Below are 25,218 nucleotides of genomic sequence, written 5' to 3'. Positions count from 1 at the left end.
GGCCTTCTGAGGGTGTCCTGTGGCCTTTAAAGGGAGGGGCCTCTGTGGATCATCCCACAGATACTTGATCAGTTTGGGATCTAGTGAATTTGGAGGCCAGGTCAACACCTTGTGCTGTAATAAATGGACTAAGGATTACAAGTGTTGAATGTGGATGTTACAAGACAACTTGAGACGCTGAAGACGTTTCGTCCAAGTGTTCAGGTCTGAAGGACTGGTGGGGAGTTGTGGGTGTTACCCATCAGAAACTTACATGAATTTGGTCCGTCAATGACAAGATAGTCACCTGTTACAACACCAACTCCTCACCAGTCTTTTAGAGCTGAAGACCTGGATGAAACGTCTTCGAGAAAGTCCAGTTGACCTTGTTTCAGCTTTTTCGGATCCACCATGACCTGAATGACTGAATACACTGATTATGCATAACATTATGCCTAATATTGTGTAGGTCTGACTCATGAGAGAATGGACATGGGCCTTCTGAGGGTGTCCCTGCGGCCTTTAAGGGGAGGGGCCTCTGTGGATCATCCCACAGATACTTGGTCAGTTTTGATCAGTGTATCCTGCTGGGGATGGCTGCTGCCATCAAGGAGTGTCATTGCTATGGGGTGGGGGTGCCTGGTCTGGTCTAGGTGGGTGCTACATGTCTAAGTAACATCCACACCAATGAATGCCAGGTCCAGAAGTTTCTCAACAGAACATTGAACTGTCACAAGATGGTCAATGTTATTCACTTGATCGGTGGATCCAGTGATACAGGGCCCCCTCTAGATTTCCAGCATTAAAACACAGTCTCATTACATTGATTGGAAGCACTGCTGACCAGATGGACTGATCTCGTCTCACAGCTATGTAATATTGGCTCGTTTTCCTGTTTTGTTTCTTTTGTTTGTGTGATCGACGGAAAATCTGATGTTTTCAGTCATTTTTATGCAGAAATGTAGAAAATTCTCAGGATCACAGACACTTTTATTGTATATTTGCCAAGAGGGATCTGTCATAACGGATATAATCCTGATGCTATTGTCTCAAATTCTCAATTTCAGCTCAACTGAGAAGAGGCAGCTGACTGCAGAGAGCTGCTGAGGCCAAAGGGGTCAACTCCCTGTCAATGTCGCCACCATGCCTTCAGGAGCTGGTGTTGTTCTTAAGAGAAATTACCCCCTCTGACTGTTTAGGGGGGCCCCCTCCTCCCTCATTAACATTGTAGATTGTAGATTCCCACGGCGATGTGGAACAGAGAACAACTGCAGAATCACGGAGCCTCTAGCCGCATTTTTTATTTGTCTTGTCCAAGTTAAATTTTCCGAGGGATTCGATCGTCCACTGTTTCCTCTCTGCATTCCTGCTCACTCCCTCCCTCCCCTCCTCTCCCCTCCCCTCCCTCCCTCGCTGTCTCTCCACCACAGGGTGAGGGTTACAGCGTATTGCTTTTTGAAGTAGACATTTGCATAATCAGATTAGGATGTGTGATTGTCAGTGGGCTCCCCCATCAGAGGGTGCTCCAGAGGAGAGAGGGTGCTGTCCAGTGCAACAATGGAGGACTCCCCTCCTCTCTCACCATCCCACCAGCCCTGCACCTGCATCCCAAACAGCCAAACACCCACCCACTCACCCACCCACCCAGCCACCCAGCCAGCCAGCAGGGCTGCAGGTCGGCCGCATCGTCACTCCACGCTTGGACTTTGCAGGAGGGGGTGAGAGGAAGCAAAGGAAGAGGAGGAGGAGGGTTTGAGTGCATGATGGGAGCAGAGGGGAGGAGGGGGCAGGGGTTGAGCTGAGATATTTAAACATGCAGAATGTGAATTGGCTTTAAGGGGATAAAGAGCTCAGGGCCTATCGGTTGGCACCCAACTCCAGAAATTCTTTTTCACGGGCGCCTCAGCCGGGAGAGCGAGGGGCTGCCTGCACTGATCTGGTCCATTGTGATAACGGATTCAGACGGCGTGCTAGACGCTGATAAGGAAATGTGCTCTCAATAGACGATTACCCCCGCATGCTCGGGAGAGAGAATAGTCAATCAGGCAAATATACTTCGGGCGGAGGCAACGAGAAGCATACAGATTCTGTTGTTGTTATTAATTTCAACGCAGGGGTTTCGTAATCCTGCCGGAGGGTTTAGGTCAGAGTGACGCTGGCGCTGTGGATTTTGGGGCGTTGTCGGTTATGAAATGAAAAATGGATTTCACCTTCGCCTGTACGCGCCACTTCCCATCCACATTAAAATGCTCCGGGTTTTAATTTCACCAGGCGTAACCCGCTTCTGATTCTGTAAATTTGTCTCCGTGAAATTGCAGCAGCGTTGACTGCCACCCTGACGCTGTACAGTGGCTTTCGCCCTTGTTGTGTTTTTGCAGGATTACAAAGAGTCACCTGTCGCTTCCCACAGGCCTCAGTCAGTGTGTCCAGCTGCCCTCTGCTCCGTTTACACACCATTAGCTGGAGTTTTAACACCGGGGGTGTGTGTGTGGTGGGGGGGGGGGGTTAAAGCGCTGCACCACACTGACTCTGTGTTTGCTCTTCAGCTCAGTTTAGTTGCAGCCTTTTGCCTGAAAAATGGGGCAACGTTTGCTCCCCGTTGCCACAACAGGCGATCGGTCGTGTAAATGTACGACCTCGGTTAAAAGACGGGACAAATGATCAGCAGATGGGTTTATAAATTAGCTCAAAGATCTGAGTCTCGGCCTGATTCAACCAAACCTTTGGACTAATTAGAAGTATGATTATTAGTTTTGTGTTTTTTTTATAGTAACTTTGAAGAGTGATTTCTCTTATTTGAAAGCTTCATTTTTATGTTTTTTATCGTAACTCTGTGATGTCACAGACGGCGTGACTCTCCGTCCGTCGGCTCGCTGCTCGACTGGATAAGAGTTTTAACTCTTTAACCCCGGGGGTCGCAAAGTTAAGCGGTCCAGCTCGAGCACTCGTCCCTCCTCCGCGACCCCGCTGGTCAGTGGACGGACAAGAGGGACGGAGCAGAGGTCAGAGGTCAGCCCTGTGTCCACACCGTCATCACAGGGCTGCTGAAGACCAACGTCTCCGGGGCCTTTTGAGCACGGACAAAGAGGAAGCAGCTCCGCTCTTAACTCCAAACGTTTAATTTAAATCAATAACTCCACAAAATCCTGGAGAACATATAAATTCTCTGCACATTGACGGTATTAAATATTAAGAACAGATGAAATCCTTTAAGTTCAAGAATAAAACTTTTGACCTTTCGTTGTCATTTATTAGCAAATCCCCTTTAATTAAATAAATAGTTCAAATAAATAAACATTCACAGGCGAAACAAGATAACTTATGTATGAGAGGATAAGTAGCTCTGCACTCTGCACAGGAGACAATCAGTTCATTATCTTTGGCTACAAGTGACATGCGTTATTTCACACACACACACACACACACGAAAATAAAAATAAATAAAAGTTGAAATGAGAAGATAATCCTCTCGCCGTCGTGATGAAAGTGTCCTTCTTAGAGCTAACTCACATAACCTTGATCATTTAAAAGAAAAGGTCAGATTTAGTCTCAGGAATATAAAAAACAAAACAGCATGTCGACTGGAGAGAAAGAGGGGAAAGAAAAAGAAAAAGTGCCGGTGGCTATTTTGAGACGATAGCAGCCTGGAGACGAGGCTCAGCCATTATCTATTCAAATGCCTTTCCTCAATCTATTGCCTGAAATGAGAAATTCCTTAATCCACTGCATTTCTTTCTCTCTTTTTTTTTTTTTTTTTTAACATAACACCCCTCCCTCCTTAATGCTAAAACAAAAAGAAAAACTAAATTAGTTCCAGGCGGGGCAGGGCGGAGCGGGGCGGGGTGGGGCGGTGACAAGGAATATTCACAAGAAGACATGAAGGGAATATTGTATATCCATGCAGAACACAAATGAGTTTCTCCTCTGAATCATATTTAACATTTCAACATCGATCGGCGTCACGGCGGCAGGTCTGGAGCAGAGAGAGAGTCAGTTTTTAGAGAAGGGTCCAGGAAGAGTTCAGCTCAGAGCCGTAGGTCCCTACCAGGCCTCGGAGCTGTCGCAGCTGGATCCAGGCGACGGGACGTCGGTGTCGCTGGTCAGGGCCCAGGGGTTGGGAGGGGAGCGCAGCTGCTCCATGTTCCCCCTGAGGAAGGTGAGCAGGGCGGCGGGGGAGCGGCCGGCCGGCTGACCGCTCTGGCTCTCCAGCAGCTGCACCAGGAAGTTGATGTAGCGCATGGCCAGGCGCAGGATCTCGTTCTTGCTCAGCTTCTTCTCGGGCGGGTGCGTGGGGATGAGCTTGCGGAGCTCGGCGAAGGCGGTGTTGACGTTGTGCTGGCGCCAGCGCTCCCTCGTGTTGGTGAACACCTTCCTGGTCATGGCGCCGGAGGAGGAGAAATCTGAGGGTTGAGGGAAAAATGTATCAGAATTAGTTTATTTTTAAAAAATCTATAAAAATAAAAAATAGTTAAGTGTTTTTTTAATATGAAACAGCTTGTGCTTGACTCGAAAATTCTTAATTTCACATATTTGCAACCCTCCATGTTTATATTCCTGAGAAACAGACATAACAGGACGGTTAAATCATTTAGTTTCATCTTCTCCGGACTCAAAACATTTCCATAATTTCACTCTTTTTATACAAACCGTCTTCTTTTATTTTTTGGACAACATTTAAACACAAAATCCAAATTTTTCTGCAAAGAAAATCCTTCTATTTGATCTTTTTTATTTTAGTTTTAAACCCACAGTGTTTAGCTGATGAACAGCTTCAACTCTTGTCGTCTTTAATAATTAACATTTCCATCACTGCTACTACTACAGGTCACTCTTGCATGGTTTTATGCAACACTCTGCACGCTGCTAAAATACCTTTGCACCAAACCAAACCCACTTTTACACACAGCCAGTCCACTGCTGTAAATCTTAATAGTCGTCAGCGTCTATGTCGAAATAAATAGTTGTAATCTGATCATCATTGGCAGATAATTACATCTTCCACTTAATGCTACTACATCTGCAGACGGAGCACGTCCTCGTTGATCATTTATTGACTTGACCAACGTGGAAACATGAAGAAGAAGAAGAAGAAGCAGGAGTCAGATTTCTCACCTGTGTTTTTCGTACGTTTGTGCAGAAATGTGCTCAGAGTCGTCGTCGTCGTCGTCGTCCGCTGGTCATGGATGTCCGGCGTCAGCGTCCACTCATCTTCTCATGCTCACTGAGATGAAGATGAAGAGCGAGAGGAGGGGAAGGACAGAGACAGAGACAGAGAAAGAAAGAGGAGAGAGGATAGAGAGAGAGAGAGAGAGAGGGAAGGGGTAAGTGCTGCATGCTCTCATCCAGCATTTTATAGCAGGGTGAGTCCTATAGTGTGACGTGTGCTGTCGTGGAGCCTCTGTTCATTGTGTGATTGTTAAGACTCCCCTCTCCCCCTCTCCCTCCCTCCCCCTCCTCCTCCTCCTCCTCCTCCCTTCTCCCCTCTTCTCTCACCTACAACCAACAGGATTAAAGCTGATATTGTTCATAAGTCATTACTCTAACAGATTGTCCCGTTCTGTGACTTGTTAAGTGACTATTTGAGCTGCTGCTATGATTCGCGGCTCGTTTAATCCTCGGAGGTGACCAACACGCTCCCATTCAAGTCAAACTGAGACGTTCATCTCTCTGACTCTTAACGCTGTGGACACTTATTCCTTTCTGCTGCTCTGACATTAGGCATGGACAGCCCACTACTACCCTACACCCCACCCCACCACCTCCATCTCCACCTCCGCAGAAGGAAAAGACCCTTGATATCTGCGGCTGCTCGGCTTTTCAATCCGTCCTGATTGGGCCACAAAAGGTAAAAATACCATATCCAGATTGACAGTGGGACAATATGGGTTTTGTTATGACTATGGTAATCTTGTTGAGCCATTCCAAGGGGCCACACATAAATTACAGCATCTGACTCACCTCTCTGCAGCCACTCCTCACTCCCACCCCCCTCCCACCTTCTCTGCCTCCCACTTTCAGATAAAAAAAAAAGTCTAGTTTAACCAATTGTCACTGTTCTTTTTACACCCTTCAAGTGTTGTTTCAAAGACGCAGCCTTCCATAAAAGTCTCTGTGTGGAGTAGGAATTTACATAATCCGATTAGGGGGCTGGGATTAGCCCCCGGGCCCCCGATGCACGGGGGCCGTTTTTTTTTCTGAATCGACCATTCATGGGCCCTGCTGCACGTCCAAGAGGCTGCACCTGCGGGGCCGAGCGCAGCCGCCGCCGCCACTCGCTGCCTCCGCTCGCTGCCTCCGTCCGGCCTCGACTGCAGGTCTGCAGACACACTCACTTGGTTTGGTTGATGTTCGTCACACCTGCGGGGGGGAGGCCTGGTGACGGCTCCACCCGACCTGCCGTGATTTATCCTGTAGGACGAGGACTAACTGTCTCAATCTGGAAAAGAGACACAGACAAAATATCTGTAAATGTTAGAAGCCACTGCTGGATGTGTTGTTTATCTGCTGCAGGGGTGTCAAACTAAACAACGGCCCATCTGAGGGTCCAATCTGGCCCGTGGGAGGAATTTGAAAAAGTGCAAAAATGACATTAGCTGCAGTTTTTCAATAAAAGTAATAAGGTCCACCCTGGACAGGTCTCCAGTCTATCACAGGGCTAACACAGAGAGACACTTACACCTACGGCCAGTTTAGAATCACCAATGAACCTAACCAGCATGTCTTTGGACGGTGGGAGGAAGCTGGAGTACCTGGAGAGAACTTTCAACTTGTCAAACTTTCGAAACTAAATTCAGAGATAATCAAGAGAGGAGGAGACAGATTAGTATGTTCTTCGAGGAAATGTGAGGCAGTTCAGTTCAGTTTATTGGTGTAAATGTAGGTGAGGGGCCTTCTTCACGTTGGTGTAAAGGTAGATGACTAGGGCAGGAGTGAATGAGAAGCCTGTAAAGATTAGACGATAACTTATCTATGAAAGGAGTGGAGGGAAAGGTTATGAGATGTTAAACCAACTCCAGGAATTGTTTACACCAGGTGCTTTCTCCCTGGATAGTTATGATACATCCAGCTGGTTCTGGTAACAATTCTTCTTTTACTTTGAAAATAAGAAAATAAGAAAATCTATTTCCTATTAAACGCATTTTATTATTATTATTGTTATTATTATTATTTCTTGCTCCTGTAAAGTATTTTTTTCGAGCAAGTAAATGCAATTGAACCTTTCTTATATTTATAGACTGTTTAAAGATGGATGACAGAACAACTCCTTTAAAGTGAAGCCAAAGCAAGTAGAGCTCCCCCTGGTGGCTGGAGTACTGCAGTATAGGTCATAAGCTCCACCCCCTCCATGTTAGTGGGCGGGGCTTGGGCCAAACTAAAACACAAGGGTTGTTTCTGTCATTTTACGTAGTTAATATAATGTTGATGAATGTTCAAGTGTCATTTTTTGGGCTAAGTTTCGTTTCAGTTTGTTATTTGACGTTTTATAAAAAACAGGATGTGACATAATGGCGTCCACCAGTTGCCATGCCAACCGCTCCGTAAAGCGTGCCCGTAACATTTCCTTGTAACTGGTGGAGGTAGAGCAGAGCGTAGTATTAATTACTTTCGGACCGTGCCGATCAGAGTCTAACAAAGTCAAAATGGCGCCGCCCGCATCTCCGGGAAAATAGCGTCAGTTTGGCCAATGAGAGGAAGTGGAGACGTGTTGTCCATATTTATATACAGTCTGTGGTTGAAACGCTGAACTGGGACAAAAAATAAATTAAATTTACTGAAGTTGACATTAAATATTTAAGTGAAATCTCTTTTTGTTTCTACTAAAGGCAATTGGTGAATAATCTGTATGGTTAGACGTGTTTATGGAGATTACTTTAATGTGACGCTATATGGTATCTCATTCTTTATTTTTTCCTTTCAGTATTAATTAATTTTCTACCAATTTAGTAAAAAGATCCTCCTAACACCTATTTTTTGTTGCTTTAAACCTATAATAACCTGGTTAACATGTATAGTGTCAGTAAGCCAGAAGTAAACCAGCTTCACAGGAGGAGTGACGGGGCTCAGGGCAGTTAAAGAAATAAAAATAAAAGTTTAAATAAATTTATTCTCTAATATTTTATAAAACAACCTTTTAAAAGCTCAGTAAATTATTAAATATATTGTATGTTAGACTGAAAATCATTAACGTGACACCACTATTCTTCTTTCCTTTCAGTTTTATTATTTATTATTTGTGTTTCCTCATTTATCTAAAAATCAGTATTTAACCAAAAAGGTGCGTCTCTCCTGAAGCTGGGGGGTCTTATTTACGGAGTGGAGGGGACACACGGGGGTGGCTGTGATTTAATAAGATAACAGCAGTGTGACCTTTTTACGGCCGTACCCAGCGTAGGATCCAAACTAAAGGATGCTCGGGTTTAAACAGCCTGTTAATTCCCACAATATCTGTCCCCGCTGCATTCAGTCCAGGACTCGAGTATAGTCAGGAGCCATTACTGCACCATTAGGCTGATGTTTACCTCGCCCTCATACGTGGAGGGAGGGGGGGACTCCTTTGACCACCGACTACCGGCTGCTTTTGTTCCAGAGCCATAAAGAAAACGACCCATCTCTCTCTTTGTTTGTCCACTGTGTCTCAGAAAAGCAGAAGCCAGGGAGACAGACAAAATAAAAAAACAACAAAAAAGAGAAACCTGGCGGTGTTATTGATGGTGTCCAGCCAGAGCTGTATGTGGCCGTCCCGTCCAGGGGCAGGCAGGCTCTGAGTCGACGTCCCCCGGGGGTCGGCTTTGTCTGGGGGGATCATTCCTGAGGGAGCTGGCTTCACTCTGCTGGCTCGTGAAGATAAGCACTCTCTCCACATGCTGAGAGACCACGATAAGAGGATTGCTTCACTAAATCGTGTATAAAAAAAACAGAAAAGAGAAAAAGACGCCCCGCCATTGGAGCTGTGAGAATGACTGACTTTATCAGTTTAGCTGGGAAAGACCCTCGGATCCCTCTCCTCCAACCATAAATCACTATTTGTTGTTTTTCCACTACTGAGCATGCTCAAAAAGCACGGGGGGGTAAAAATGTGCATAATTATGTTTAATCTTATTTAGTTAAAAAAAGAACCACATGTAATAAACTGGTTAACATATATAAAGTAACCGAAGCAGGTTTAAGATTTAAATTTAAATATTTTTAATCAATTACGACCTCTCTTATGAAGATTATGACTGTTTATAGACCAGCTTTACAGGAGGAGTTAGAGGACGCAGGACAGTTTTAATAAATCTACTCTCTTATATTTAATAAACAACGTAGTAAAATCTCAGTAAATTAATAAATAGATTCTTTATTAGACTATTTTAACCTCCTCAGAACATCTTAACTTTATATAAAAGACAAAAACAGGAGTAGTTTATGTTTAAACCACTGTTTAAATTTAGAAATCAGACTGAAATGTTGAATTATTTGCAGATCTGTTGCAAATAGTAAAATGTGCACACGGTTCTAATTACATTTGATCTTATTTAGTAAAATAAAACCCAGTAAGACGCCGCCTTTGTTGCTTAAAACACACATAATGTAACTGAAGCAGATTTAAGATTTAAATTTTAAATATTTTTTTCATTTACAGCCTCTCTGATGATACCAGCTTAGAGTTAAGGAAGTAAATGAGTTTTAATAAATCAAAAACATTTTAAAACCTCAGTAAATTAATAAATATACTGACAAATCTTTCTATTTTAACTCATGCTGCTGCTTTTTTTCTCCCTCAGAACAACTTAATTTAATATAAAAGACAAAAACAGAAATAGTTTAAGTTTAAACCACTGTTTAAATACAGAAATGCGACTAAAATTTTTTGCTGCAGATCTGTTCGTCTGTAAATCCCAGAATTGCCGTCAATGAATCAAAGATCACACGGTTATAATTATGTTTAAGATTTAAAATTTAAATATTTTTATCATTTACAGCCTCTTGTGATGATACCAGCTTAGAGTAAATTAATAAATACATTGATAAATCGTTTTTAACTCCTTTTCCTGCCCTGCCTCTCATTTAATATAAATATAAAACAATAAACAACTGTTAAAATATAGAAATGTGGAACGTTTTGCTGCAAAACTATTTTAAGATCAACTACAAAGTGAAGCTAAACTTGCATCATGTCATTTATGAACTCGAACATAACAAAACGTTTTTATTTTCCTAAAATAATCGGAGCCTCGTCTGGCCGTCACTTCTGCCGGGAACCCTCTCGTAGCTCAGCCTCCCCTTCTTCAGTGGCGTCAGTGCTGCAAAACAAGACACACGCAAATATTAGTTTGTTCCATTTAAATTAAAAGGGAAATGCCATGAGATTTAACGGACCATATTTTTTTTGGTAGGTTTATTTTATCTGATAAAGACAGAGTATCAACAGAAACTGTCACTTGAAGAACAAACTCCTGATCTTAACTCGTTATGTTGATATAAAAGACACCTGTCCATAGAGCTTCCACCATCACGAACGAGACCAACGAGCTGTCAAAAGACACCAGGGACAAATACTGGAGACCTGCACAAGGCTGGACTCATGGGCTACGAGAACATCAGCAAGAAGCTCATGTGAAGGAGACAACCGTTGGTGCTTTTGTTAGAAAATAACCCTCAGAACGTCCTCAGTCTGGAGCTCCATGCAGGATGTCACCTGATCATGATAAAGGTAAGAGATCAGCCAAGAACTACACGACTAACAAAACCTAAATGGACTGCAATGTCCCCCTGCTCAAAAAGGCTAAAGTCTAAACGTCTAAAGTTTGCAAATGAACATCTGAATGATTCAGAGTTTGTTTGAGGAGAAAGAGAAATGTCCATAAGCATGGAAGGTGGAAACACTAAAGGTACAGGACGGCTTCACCGTATAGAGGGGCTAATGACCAAAATCTTGGATGACAACCTCCTTCCCTCAGCCAGAACATGGAAGATGGTCAAGTTGTCAGTTCCTCGTTAGTATAGTGGACAGTATCTCCGCCTGTCACGCGGAAGACCGGGGTTCGATTCCCCGACGGGGAGAAAGCATTTTGGTGGAGCTGTAGAGTAGTGGTTAGAGGTGCAACTTCACCTCCCCCCATGTCCATGTCTGCGGTGCCTGGAGCAAGCACCTCACCCCCAACTTCCTCCCCGGGTGTGTTTGGGTCACGTTTTGTTTGTTTTATTTTATTCTGGATTTTTTGATGTAAAAATAGACTTAGCTGTTTCTTTGTAAGTGAGGAAACTTACAAACCCAGCACGGGAGGGTCAAATAATTATTTCCCCCACTGTACAACTAAATAAGACAGTTTAATTTCTAGTCTCATGTTTTGCATGAAGCAAAAATGTAAAAGATGATAAACTTTAAAGATACGTCCCTCCCAGATTTGGACTCAGATCTCTGGATTCAGAGTCCAGAGTGCTAACCATTACACCACTGAACCACGTGGTTTTCTTATAATTTACCTGCTCCAGTGAAGCCTGTAGCCTCAGCGCCCCTCTTCCTCTCCTGTCCCGTCCAACATCTGGAACCATAGTTGCCTGAAACCGGCGTCATCCCTCCACCACCGATGAGGCAGTCGTTGCCCCACATGACGTCTGAAGGTGGGCTCTGAGCGCCAGTGATGTGAGTGAAGCTGAGAGGATGATTGAGGTGGAGGTCGGCTTGCTGCTGCAGGACGGGGCTGTAGCTGAAGGTGGAGTCCAGCTGAGGGTAGTTGTTTGGTGGAGGCCTCCTCTGGGTCCAGTCATCGTTCACTCGTGCAACGACCCTCCCCAGAGCTCCAGCTCTGCTGCTCCAGCCAGGAAGCTTGCCCTCCTCCTCCTCCTCCTCTCTCCACGGATCGCCGCAGGTCCATTTCTCCTGGAAGCAGACATCACCGGGGCCGCCAAAGGAAGAACTCCAGTCGAGTTTGAAGTCTGAGTCTGGGTCTTGGTCAGAGAAGCCCTCCGCTCCAAACAGAAAGCTGGTGTTGTGGTCAGTCCAGAGCGGCTCTGGAGGGGGGGACATCTGAGGCTCACATTCACCGGTGTGGGTCCACAGTGTGTTTGATAGACCGGCTGGTGGGTTTGTGTCAGCGATGTTCGTCTGAGGCTGGTTAGAGTCTTCATTCAGTGAATACAGGCAGGTGATGTCACTGAACAGCTAAAACCACAGAAGAAGAGGTTCAAGGTTCTTTATTTGGCCATGTGTGCATGAACCAACAGTCCAGGCACATCGGAAATCTTGTGCAGGGCTCTCAGAGTCAACACTTTAGGTAGTTAAGAAAGAAAAAGAAGTATAGAAGAGAGATCCCGGTTACGGTAGGAGCAAGTAGAAAGCTACAGCCCGGTCCGAACCGCTCATCTATAAACAGGCATGCAAACTGGTCAGGGGTCAAAAAGGTGAGAAGAGTGTGAAGAGGGAAATGGCCACGAACACCCCCCCCCCCCCCCCCCCCCCCACCCCCCCCCCTTGGTAAACAGAGATTTACAAAGACAACAGACTACAAATTCACTAATTTTTACCAAAAAAAAAACTTTTGAGCCATTGAGCCTGAACAGCTCAATGGCTGTTTTTCCTCGGGCCTGAAGGGCATATTTCACTGCCGGGCCTTTATTTTACTCAAGCACATCGCGGTCCAGGCCTTTATTGGAAGGAGGCCAGAATTAGAGGCAGGCCTTAATTTCTATTTGAGCAAAACGAACTACGAGTAGAATGAATAAAAACAAGATTTTGTGTCTATTTGAACCTATAAAATACTAGGTTCATTTATTGAAAACGTACCGTTACCATAACATGGTATGCATACAGAATATTAACAACAAATGAGCGGCGCGACGCGGTCGGAGCGCACTGAGGACAGTGAGTCCGCTGCCGGTCGGCAGTCGCGCCGGGAGCGAGTGGGACCCGTCCCTCCCCGCACGGAGAGAGGGCGCAGTGAGCACTGATTCCACGACCCCAGGGACCCCAAGTGAGATGCGGGGGGTCGCTGTAAAGCTCGCGGCCGGAGCCGACGAGCCACCTTCGCCCCGAGCACTTCCAGGTCGACCCAGAGCCGGTCGCGGCGCACCGCCACGGAGGAAATGCGCCCGGCGGGGGCCGGCCGACGCCGGGGAGAGGTCCCGCTGAGGGGATCCTCCCACACCGTGCCGCCGAAACCCTGACCCGCCGAGATGACCGGCCTTTATTTACCTCCGCTGACAGCGAGACCGGCAAATGTTGGAGACCCGGCCGCTAATGGAATACAGGCCAATATTAGAGGATTTACGGTATATAGAACATTATATTATTATATTATTAAAATATATTAAAATAAAAGTCAACGAGTAGGCTACCCCCCCCCCCAAATATTTTCTCCTCGGATTTGCACGAATCACATAAGTCACCCAATTTGGATTGAAAACGGCGAATTTCGCCGAAAGGTGAGGAGTTTGCATGCCTGTATAAAAGGCTGTCAGACTGTTTGATCAGAGAAAATGTGATCTTCTCTAATTTCATTTTGTTACCTCGCTCATTAAGGCTGAGTGTCTTGGTGCAGTGTTGAATTTTCATGCTAGAATCTATTTTTAAATATTTCCCCTTTAAAAACCTGAGTAAATTAATAAATATATTGTCTACTTAACCTGAACAATCATTCTATTTTAACTCATGTTCCTCCTTTTCTTGTTGTGACGGGGGCAGAGCAAGAGTTATACTTGTGTTTAATCTTATTTAGTAAAATAGAACACGTTAACGCCCTTATTTGTTGCTTAAAACATATAATAAACTGATTAACACACTTAATGTAACTGAAGGCAATAAATATTTTTATTAATTATAACCTCTCTTATGAAGATGTATATCAGATTGACGGGGTTCAGGGCAGTTAAAGACATGAAATAAAAGTTTTATTAAATCTATTCTCTAATATTTTATAAACAACATTTAAGTCTACTGTCTATTAGACTGAGAAATTCTATTTTCTCATTCTATTTTAACCTCATAGTCCTGCTTTTTTAATTCTTCTTATTTTTATTATTCTTATTATTATAAAATATAATAAACCGTGAATGGTTGTCTGTCTCTCTTTGTTGTACCCCACCTCTCGCCCGCCGACAGCTGGGATAGGCTCCAGCCTCCTCCCCTCATAACAAACCACAGTTTAATTATAGAAATTCAACTAAAATGTGGAACTTTTTGCTGCAAAACTATTAGTTTGACATCATAATATTGTGTAGTAATGTGTTCACCTTGAGGACTTTATATGGCACCTCAGGGAGCAGCTCCTGCAGCTGAGACAGAGAGGCCCCCAGGAGCCACTGGTGGGACGGGGCTCTGCTCAGCATCAACTGACCGACCAGCGGGTTGATACAAGGGAACTGCGACAGGCTCTTTTCATCCTTCAACGAACCAAAGAATTAGCGTTAATAATCTAATCTAATATTAATTGGATAACTTTGTATATGCTGGTTTCATACGTCACCTGTGAAGGTATCACACTCAGCCAGTCTCTGTCCAGGTAGCTGAGGGGACTCCTGTCGCTGGACATCACACTGTGGAAGCAGATCCGACTGATCCACCTGGCTATTTCCACCACTTCTGACACAATCAGCACCTGAAAGACACAAGAGTAGGAAACTAACCTGCTTCACACACAGCCACAATAAGGAGTAATGCTCCTGTTGCATGTCTCACCTTCACATCCAGATCCTCCAACTTCATGCTGAAGAGCACCAGAGACGAGTAAACCAGCACCAAGTTGTCGAAGGCCTCGCTGGAAAACCTGCCGTCGCACAGAAGCAGAAACAGAGGGCTCAAACTTTAAAGGCGGAAGGCTTGGTGTAAGTATTGTGTAAATATTAATAAGATCCTCTGAAGTGACACCAACCCTCCTCCCTGGCCGTCTGGACAGTGCAGGATGAGCCAACAACAGTTGTACTGAAGAGAGAGAGCGCTCAGCCTCATCACCAGCACCTCGCTGGCTTGTTGCTGACACAGTTCATCCTGCTGCTACACACACACACAGATTCAGTGGTGGTGAGTGTAATAGTTTATATTGTTGTGATTTCTTTTAACATTTTAGACAAATAAGATAACAGCTGGTTTGGGAGAGGAGTAAAGGAAGACGTCTATGTCAAACTGGAAAACCCTTCTCTGAACAGGTGGAGCTGGACTGAGATTTAATCTGACAGCGAGTAAAAACAGTTTCACCCCCCTTCACACCTTGAGACCGGAGCCTCTGACTGATAATAGGTTGTTAGAGCATCATTCACTGGAGACAGAGGACAGGGTCACGACTGATATTTCCATGTGACGCTCAACATGCTCATTACAGGGAGACACAGAGGAAATCTCATCCATTGTAGTAAACGTGTGTGTGTGTGTGTGTGTGTGTGTGTCGTGGTACCTGGATGATGACAGCGGTGCTCTCATCCACTGTGATCACGTCGTAGTTGTGGATCCCTCCGAGCATCTGCAGGCTGGGACAGTGGCTCCTCTCCAGCACGGTGACGTTGAAGCTGGAACACAAACAACATTTAAACGACTAAAATACTTCACAGGTCTTAAAGTCTGGACACTTTAACGTCCACGTTTAAGAACTAGTTTAAAAATCTAGTTTTCCTACACTTGTACAGCATACTGTCTATTATTATACTATATTACACTACTAATTATTTATTCACAGAGTTACTACGATCATATTTACTTCTGAATGTATATATAATGGTACAGGATGCAGCCTGACACAGACACACACACAAAAACACTTTAGGAACAACTAAAAAAACACCCCCCACTAACACCACAGGACGCCCTCAGAAGGCCCGTGTCCATTCTCTGATGAGTCACCACAAGGGAGACCTGCACAATATTAGGAAGGCGGTCATAATGTTATGCCTGATCGGTGTAGGTTTTTGATTTGGAGTCTATCTATCATCAGTACATTACCCTCAATGCAACATGACAACTGGAGATTCATGCTGGGAGCAGAAATGTAATCTCAAGTTGAAATCAGAAGTTGGTTCTGCTCAGCTCCTTTCTTTCTAACTTCAGTTTTAATTACTTTTTATTTATTCTATTTATTTTATTGTCGACATTTGAGATTTAAAATCTGTGGCGTTATATTAGGAACATGATCATAATATAAATGTGTGGCTGTTGAGTCCTGATGGAAGCAAAATACACCATCCAATGAACCTTTTTTTATCTGATGCATAAATGGTACATTTACATTCTGGACACTATGTGGTAGGATGTTAGCCTGGTCGTCACCATCCTACGTTTCCGCCCGAAATTTGATTTCGGTCTGGCACGTTAGTCTGGCCCAATGTAATAGGAATCTGTCTCCGTAATGGGCGGATGCTTATTTTGAGGTTTAAAATCATTGGAGTTCCCTTAACCAATCAGCAACGTTTGGTAATGACGTATATTGTGCGCCGGAGTTCAGGCTCTTACACTTACCACTTCCGCTTCCAGTTAAATAAATCAAACTTTTCCCAAAGCCAGTTGGAAGGAGAGCTACGACGTCCTTGCCATTTATAAAATTGACAAGACAAGCCTCTTGTTCTGGTTTTAATTCCGTGATGCTCTCGAGAGTTGAGACGACTTCGCGGATGGCTTCTAGCGTCTCTTCCTCCGTCGCCATTGCTGCTACGCTGTTGAACTACAAGCTTCGCTGGACTACAAGCAACTCGGCAGGCGAGTTCCGCGTCATCACTCAACTGTTCGCTGATTGGCGCGGTTACACGCGAACCGTGGAAGTGCAATTTGGCCAGACTCCGTGCCAGACCGAAATCAGATTTTGGGTGGAAACGTAGGATGGTGACGACCAGGCTAGTAGGATGTTGGTATCGTCTAAATATGGTGCAGATGTTTTTTATTTACTTAATCTCACCCTGACTCAAGCGTCTGCAGCAGGAGTGGACAGTTAAGAAGCCCCTCCGTCACAAACAACACAAACGGAACGTCGTCCTCCAAACACCAATCGTCTTTCTCCCTCTCTTGACGGGGGGGACACAAACACAAAGCATTTAGAGACAGTAGAGAGGACAGTGTGGATAATTTTGCCTGTTGTGTTGGCAGCAGACCGGACTCGGAGACGCTGGTGCTGAAGGTGAGGTGGCCGACGCTCCTCTCCCTGCAGACCGCAGACCACGGAGACTGGCCCGGGTGGTCGTACTCCACCACCAGAGAAAAACAGCTCCAGGGGAAGTCGGGGCCTATATGCTGCTCGTGCACCAGCACACACACACTGTCGCACACGCTGGTGGGGCAGGATGGGAGTGTGACAACAACACTTTGTTTAACATTGCATAGCAGCTTCAAATATTTCCTCAAACACCCCTGAAGTATGACCTAATGAACGACCCGAACAATGATGTGCTCTTTGAGCTGCCAAGACGAGAAACTAAACACAGATTCCGGATGTGATTTAAAACAGCTGCTGTACATTTATACCTGCTCACCACGCTGGCACCGTTCACCTTTTTGTTCTCCTCCTCGGGACAAATCACGGTCGCAGTAACACCTGTAAAATGAAAGCAACGCAAACGCACCAAACTGTACACTTCATGTGTTTGTTACAAGAATTGTGATCAGTGGGTCTCTAGATCAGTCTGGACCACGGACTGTATATAAAGATGGACGACGGATCTGCTCCTTAAAAGTGAAGCATGGTTTCTGTCATTTTAGGGACTTAATATAATGTTGATGCATGTTTTTGTCAGTTTTTTGGATAAGTTTCACTTTAGTTGGTTATTTGACGCTGTAGAAACAGGATGTGACATAATGGCGACCACCAGCTGCCATAATTTAAAATAACTCCAGTGTATAATCCAACATTTCCTTGCAACTGGTGGAAGTAGAGCAGAGCGTAGTACTAATTAAAGTCTTGAGGACTGAGTCTGGAAGACACATGGCCGCGGCATTGATATCGTGGACCGTACTGATCAGACTCTGGCTCCAAAGTCTCAAGATGGCGTCGCCCGTATCCCCCCGGGAAAATAGCGTCAGTTTGGCCAATGAGAGGAAGTGGAGACGTGTTGTCCATATTTATATATAGTCTATGCTTTGGACCAGTTAACCTGTTTGAATCGACGCTCACCTGTCACCTGGTTCAAGCTGCTGATGATGATCGATCTGCCGTCGTCAGAGTCAACAGATATTATTACAAGAATCTGCACAAAGACAAATCAAGTTTTTCCACAAATAAGCAAAATATACATTAAAGTTATGTCTCGTTGCTAACTCTAACCTTCTCTGTGTTGTTCTGTCCCTTCCTGCTCTGCAGCCACTCAGCCAGCAGCTGCTGCAGCTCCAGCAGCTTGAGGTTGGACTCTGGGTTCTTGTGACTGAGGTAGAGGACGATCTGCAGCCTCTTCAGCAGCTGCTCCAGATTCTGCACCTCTGCTGCCTTGGTCAGGTATTCTGCAGGCGCATAAATACTGGCTTTAAACTAAAATCTAATTACACCCACTCAAGTTACAGCAGTTGATACTGACCCAGTGCAGTACTGAGCTCACACTTCAACAGCAGCTCCTTGAATGTCACCAGCACATGAATCAGAGCCACGAGGCTGTAGAGCACTTCCTGATCTGTATGCAACACAGCCGGAGTACGAGTGGGAATTTACAGCTTTCAATCCTAAAAGGTAGATGAATGCAATGAAAATGACATCTAACACCTTTGAGCAGCTCTGGGCTGTGTGCAGGAGTCCTGCAGAGCGCCCTCTCCTGCTGTTTGAGGAGGAAGTGAGTTTGGTCCGGCGCCAGGCAGCTGAAGTCTCCCCACACCGAGAGGTTGAGGCCCAGCTGTGCTGCAGAGCTCAGGAAAGGCTGAGCGAAGGCCAGCAGCTCACGGTAGGCTCGCCGCTGGCTGGCTGCGGAGGAACACACAGACTTTTCTCCAACACATACTACCATTCACGGAAAAACGTTTAAAAACTGACAATCTGTATAAACGGTGTGAGACTGTGTTACACCTGCAGGCTGGACTTGCACTACTCGGCTGTCCCGTTTCTCCTGAGGGTGCGACTGGCTGACGGGTCGAACGATGACCTGACCCGTCCACTGTGAAGCGGGCTGCGCCTCTCTGGAAGCATTTCCCGAAACGGCAGCGCTCGCGTACGCCGATCCCTTAGGTGGTGTTTGATTCTGCTCAGGAGGCTCAGAGTGTGGGCTCTGTTGATTCACCTCTGGCCCTGACACAAAGATGATTTCACACCATGCAACTTTAGATGCTCATTTTAATGCCTCAAAATGTTTTATTGACTTATAATCACTATGAAAAAGTCAGAACATGTCCTGTGAGGAAGAGAAGTCACATTAACGTAGTGATGCAACGTCTCAGCTTTCAGAAACCGTTGGAATTTTTCTTCTGTGCAAGGATCACACTGAGGACCTGTGACAGTTTACCTGCATCGCTGACTGAGCTCTGAGGTGTTGCAGTCATCGGAGCGGCCTGCTGGGATCTAAGCATCATGAAGCTGGTCAGAGGGTCGAGATCTCCCTCTGGTGGACGTCCTGTAAACCGCCGCCGAGCTCTGTGATCACGTCTGACGTTTGGTCTAAAGGACACGACCTCCTCAGGGGTGCGGGCGCTCTGCTCTGCCTTCTTACGAGAGGTGAACCCACATGAAAACGTCCCGTCTGAGGTGCTGGTGGTTTTAGCAACAGGTTTTCCTTCCTCATCGTTTTTGCTGGTGTTCTGAGACGCATCAACAGCAGCTTCTTTTTGGAGATGAGATTTGTTTGTGGGATTCAGCTGGATGAATGCGACTGAAACCACAGGAGAATAAACAGAAACGTGTCACAACTCTGCAGCAAACAATCTCGACAATTTTAAAACTCTCTCACGTTAAAACACAAAACAGATTTGATGCTGCTACTACACACACACAAAACAAAACAAGATATGTCTGAAAACAAAGGACGCTGACCCTCCTCGTGTTCAAGGGGCAGTTTTCTGAAGTCTTCCATCTTTTCCTCCCCGATGGAGACAAACTCAGACCTCAGGCTCTCTGTGAACTCCCATGGGTCTCCTGTCTCCACCTCTAGGTGCAGTTTGTCGCCAGCGCCGGTGACACTCTCTCTCTCTAATTTAATGACTCTCAAGGCTTCACAGAGAGGATGGAAGTCGACAGGAGGTTCATATATTTGAGGCTCTGTGAGAAGATGAAGCAGAGTTTACAGTGGGTCCCTCTAAATGTGACATAACGAAGAGTTTTATTTAATTAATGTTCAAGCAGGTGAATAATAGTAACTGTCTGTCTCAATCTAATTATCATACAATAAAAAGCTAAAGGAAGTTAAGTACTGTAAAGTTCTTGTCCTATCCTACATTTCCCCAGATATACACAACATACACAACCCACTTAATTATTGAATTCAGGTGTTTCAATCAGACCCGTTGCCACAGGTGTTTAAAATCAAGCATCTGGACATGCAGGCTTCAAAACTTACACCACACACACCGGTGAACATCCAGAGAATAGACATAGAGACAGTGGACTCTTTTAAGTACCTGGGTGTTCACCTGAACAAGAAACTAGACTGGACTCACCACCACGCTAGGACACTTTATAAGAAAGGTGAGAGCAGATTCTACCTGCTAAGGACACTTGGGTCCTTCAGAGTGCAGGGAGCACAACAGCTTGCACAGTTTCTGCTGCAACTGTATTTGAGAGTTACTGCTGTTACCCACTGTGGGATAAATAACGGATTATCTGATCTTATTTTAAATGTGTTGTTCTGAAGAGTTTAGTGACTTTAGTGCATGGTACTTTGGACTTTCTGTCCATACAGTGCAACTTGATGACATTGTTTGCTGGACTCTCTGTGTCTATAGTCCACAAAGCAGGTTTTTCAATCCCCATATTCTATCAGATCCGTTTAGATCTGTTTCCCGTAGCGACGGGTGGATGAAGATGGATGAAGCATTGGAGGCTTTAAACTCAGGAAGCACGCTGACATCTGGTGGTGAGCAAAACTCATAGCAGCCTGTCACGACTGAGGCCAAAGAACTGCAGCGCCTCACCAAACTGATAAATATATTGATGATGATAATATGTCTGCAGGTAGCACTGATGCCTCACAGCCAGAAGGTTCTGGGTTCTAATCCATCATGGCCGCCTGGTTCCTTTCTGTGTGTGGTCTGCATGTTCTCCCTGTGTCTGTGTGGGTTCTCTCCAGGTTCTACAGCTTCCTCCCACTGTCCAAAGACATGCTGGTTAGGTTCATTGGTGACTCTAGCCCTGTGATAGACTGGAGACCTGTCCAGGGTGGACCCCACCTCTCACCCCAATCACAGCTGGGATAATGTCCAGCCGCCCCGCCAGAGCCAGGTGATGGCTTTTTGTATTTTTGTGATTAATGTGAGGTAAGTTTTAATCACAAAGCTAAACGTGTATTTACCTGACAACAGAAGGCCCACCACAAAGGTCGGATGCTTCTCTGCTTTCCAAAGTGCCACCTTCATCTCTCTGTGTGTTCTCGCTGACACCATAGATCTACGAGACAATCGCTGATGTTACAAGCGTGGTGGTATTGGTGTAGTAACTTAAAGCTACCACGTTGAGTCACTGTGGAATAAGTGGAAATAAACAAACCTTTATTGGGACAGTTGTTTAATTAGAGGCCTGAAATCATCACTCACGTTCTACGGAGAGGAGACAGCTCCTCCTTCTGGAGTTCAGACGTAGACACACAGATGTGGGGTTGACTCTTCTTTGAACTCGGGCTCAGAATCAAGTTCAGCTCCATCTCAGTCGGAAGCAGCACACGTCCTGAGGGAAACATCAGGTTTAAGCTCAGACAGATACGCTGTGACGCTTACTGACAGCCTTTAAATTTGTGTTGAATCTCTGTAACGTGTACCTGTAAAATCTGACTCTATCAGGTCTCCATTCATTTTACATTCTTTGCCGCTGCTGTCTGCTTCATCAAACTGTGAAATATCCACTGACGACGCGGAAGAAAGGGCAGATGTATCAGTTTATCTGTCTGCTCTGTGTCCTCCTATCTGTGTCTATTTCATCCAAAGACATTATCTTGTCCTCTCACCTTCATGAAGCGTGTCCAGGACTGGACACTGTCCGTCCAGCGGTTCGGGAAAAACATTCAAACGAGCACAGATGTTTGAAAAGGAGGTGCAGCTTTCAGGGGTCAGCTGCAGAGTGTCCACTACAACCGGTAACAGCAGAGACTAGAGAGAGAAAAATCAGCAGCAGTAAAGCAAATAACAAATAATCTCACATCTACACCGATCAGGCACAACATTATGATCATTATGGTGCCTGGTCTGGTCTAGGTGGGTGCTACATGTCTAAGGGTGTATTCACACCTGCCTTGTTTAGTTCGATTAAAACGAACTCAAGTTCGTTTCCTTGCTTGGTTCGGACCTTTTTGACTGGTGTGAATACAATCACTCGAACTCTGGTGCGGACCAAACAAGCGGACCGAGACCCAGCTGAGGAGGTGGTCTCGGAGCGGTTCCTACCGAACCCTGGTGCGGTTCCTTTATGGTGTGAAAGCAGCCCGACCTCGATCCGACCCAAGTTGCAAAAATCTACCTTTTTGGATTTGACGAGCTCCCGTAGTTTCCCGTAGTTTTCGCGCATTATGGGAAATGTAGGATAGCCCAGTGACACACACAACAGAGAGACACGTGAAGCAAACAAACGCAGGTAGGTTAGGTAGAGATGAGCCGTTGCAAAACAACGAGCATGATATGGTTAAACTCATGTTGCATCAAACGGTCTTGACGCTCGAGCACAAGCTGTAAGTTTATAAACCATATTGCTAGCATAATAACAAGTAGACCTACAGTACGCAAAGTCTCCATTGTAGCCTATTTACGTGGGACATTTGGCTTCCTTCTTTACCCCGCCTATACGTTTACCAGCCAATGGCTGAACGACCTTAGCACATGTGTTTTTGTTTATAAATTCTGGTCCGGTTGCAATTAATCACAGTGTGAAAGCGAACCGCACTAAAAAAAAAAAAATTGGTCCGGACCAAAGCAAGTGAACTAACGGACCTTCCTGGTGTGAATACGCCCTAAGTAACATCCACACCAATGAATGCCAGGTCCAGAAGTTTCCCAGCAGAACATTTAACTGTCACAAGATGGTTTATATGTTATTTACTTCTCCTATCATAATGTCATAATGTTGTGGCTGTTCGGTGTGTATAAGTTTTAGTTACCATTTCTTCCAGGAGCGGCTCTCTAACAAACTCCTCATGAACTTCTGCACATGTCTGAACATCAGCGGCGTCCACATCTGGAGGTTTTTCATAAGAATCACAGCGTCTGAAACGGTTCAATCAGGTTTTAACGTTACGACTCCGTGACCGGTAAAGTTACTCTATCGACAGTAACGGTCTGGAGATGCAGAGAGTTTAAACGCAAACACCTGAAGATATCGTCCTCAGAGACGGCGTCTCCCGTTGAGCTCAGCAGAGGATCGGCCACAGGAAGCGTCCTCAGTCTGGACAGTTTGGCTTTTAGCGTGGGTAAATGTCTCTTAAACTGTGGCAGGTGATCAACGTCCATGAGCTCTGACAGGAGGAGATCTTTGACAGAAGTAAAGGTGTTTTACCGAGCAGACCTGGGATGATCACAGTTAAACATTTCCTCCAACTGTTTGACATGAAATAAGTTACCTTTTCTTTTATTTCTAGGTTTCATCTGATGAATCGTGAACTTGAAAAACGATTCCTGGCACGGATCATCCATCTGTAACTCATTCATAAGGGAAGTGTGCTGATCCTGGTCAAAGTCCTTCCATGAATCAGGATTAGAGCTGGGTATCACCTCCAAATCTGTTTTCACATCAAATCTGAAATGACGGGAAGTATTTGTCAGATATTATAAAAGAAACTGACGTGATGATGTTTATTCTGTTTTCAAATGGATAAAACCTTTCTGGTGAATTAACTGCCACAGTTTTCTCTCCCAGATCTTCGAGTACGGAACCACAGATGAGGAGTTTGGAGGTAGAGATCACCCGTCCTATCAAGGGGAGCAAATATATGAGGAAATTCTTCAGGCACCGTATCGAACAGAACAAACACATCTGACAGGAAGGCAAGTAAAAGGCAAATAACATAATAAAACATTATTTATATGTGTTTATGTAGCAGTGGAGCAGCTTCTTTGTGAAAAAAGTCAAGGAGCAGTCTCTGCTTTGATAGAAAAACTATGACAATACACTCACTGGCCAGTTCATTAGGTACACTTCATTAAATGTTCTGGTATTCAGCATTTATTTTAAATAAGTGAGAGAGCTATTGATTCAAACTGTATTGTGCTGTACTGACACGATTCCATTTGACAATCCCATTGGAGTCAGTGGACTCGGCTAAATAATGTTAATGTTATATTATAAACCCTTTGACGAGTCCTGGAGGCTAAACACTTTGGATTCTAGAAACAGTATTTGTGTGTGATACTCTATTTAACATTTAAAGAACAAACTTTTGAATATTTTCTCACAAAAGATGCGATTAATACAAAATGAACTGAATTACATATTGTGTTATTTTGCCTAAATCAAGTATAAACAAGGGGTAAAGACATTATTTGAGACGCCGGTCTACCTCTGACCCACGGCGTCCTGTAGGTGACTTCGGGCAGCAGGCCACTGTGGGGGTACGGGTCGCTGGTACCGGCAAGGTAGGGTGTTGGCAGTGCCAGCGTGCTCATCATGACTTTGAGACTGGTGCTGGTCTGAAAAGAAACACACAGGCAACTTACAGAAAATAAAGAGACAGGACAACTGACTGGGTTTAATTAGAGTAAAATGAACAAAATCACCTCAAAAACATAGTCAAGAGCTTTATATCTGATGGCTGGGAAGACAGCTGGGTCAGCGTGGTCCTTTTCAGACCTGTAAACAACAATGTAAACACAAGTAAACTGATTTTCTGGGAGATATTTGGATATTTTGCATGTGTATGTATATATGTATACATTCCTGTAGATGTATGCATGTGTATTTGTATGAATGTTATTATTTGCATATTTCTACATATGTATTTGTGGGTATACTGACTTTCCATACTGCATCTATCAAGTTATATATTAGTATTGCACGTGTTATATACTATTACTGTCAAATAATTAATTAAATAGTCAAAGCCTGTCTAATACAATATACATTGCTTGTTCACTATTATTAGGATAATTTGTACAATGCAATGATAACCAAATGAAAATAATCTAATCGTATCTAATAATATAATATAATATAATATAATATAATATAATGTAATAGC

The 25,218-nt window shown here is 44.6% G+C and overlaps 2 protein-coding genes across 2 annotated transcripts; both read right to left on the bottom strand.

Moving 5' to 3' along the window:
* Positions 1–3,900: 3,900 nt before the first annotated feature.
* tal2 (T-cell acute lymphocytic leukemia 2) lies at positions 3,901–4,359 on the bottom strand (the record flags this gene model as incomplete). Its single annotated transcript, XM_084551413.1, has 1 exon — positions 3,901–4,359. The coding sequence occupies one exon, from the start codon at positions 4,357–4,359 to the stop codon at positions 4,021–4,023; it is 339 nt and encodes a 112-aa protein (XP_084407539.1). The 3' UTR covers positions 3,901–4,020.
* A 5,621-nt stretch (positions 4,360–9,980) lies between these two features.
* Positions 9,981–25,009, bottom strand: shoc1 (shortage in chiasmata 1; the record flags this gene model as incomplete). The annotated part of the gene is made up of 25 exons (XM_084552344.1): positions 9,981–10,265; positions 11,449–12,119; positions 14,165–14,343; positions 14,427–14,558; positions 14,639–14,726; positions 14,832–14,953; positions 15,351–15,462; positions 16,839–17,207; positions 17,402–17,510; positions 18,048–18,120; positions 18,198–18,370; positions 18,445–18,537; positions 18,627–18,857; positions 18,924–19,142; positions 19,357–19,719; positions 19,833–20,105; positions 21,355–21,449; positions 21,596–21,725; positions 21,817–21,900; positions 22,003–22,144; positions 23,146–23,251; positions 23,355–23,535; positions 24,541–24,670; positions 24,758–24,830; positions 24,996–25,009. The coding sequence occupies 25 exons, from the start codon at positions 25,007–25,009 to the stop codon at positions 10,180–10,182; spliced, it is 4,248 nt and encodes a 1,415-aa protein (XP_084408470.1). The 3' UTR covers positions 9,981–10,179.
* Between the last annotated feature and the right edge of the window lie 209 nt (positions 25,010–25,218).

This window comes from Chelon labrosus (assembly GCF_963514085.1).
Source record: "Chelon labrosus genome assembly, chromosome: 9".
Classification (NCBI taxonomy): domain Eukaryota; kingdom Metazoa; phylum Chordata; class Actinopteri; order Mugiliformes; family Mugilidae; genus Chelon; species Chelon labrosus.
This window is presented reverse-complemented; position numbering and strand designations above follow the sequence as displayed.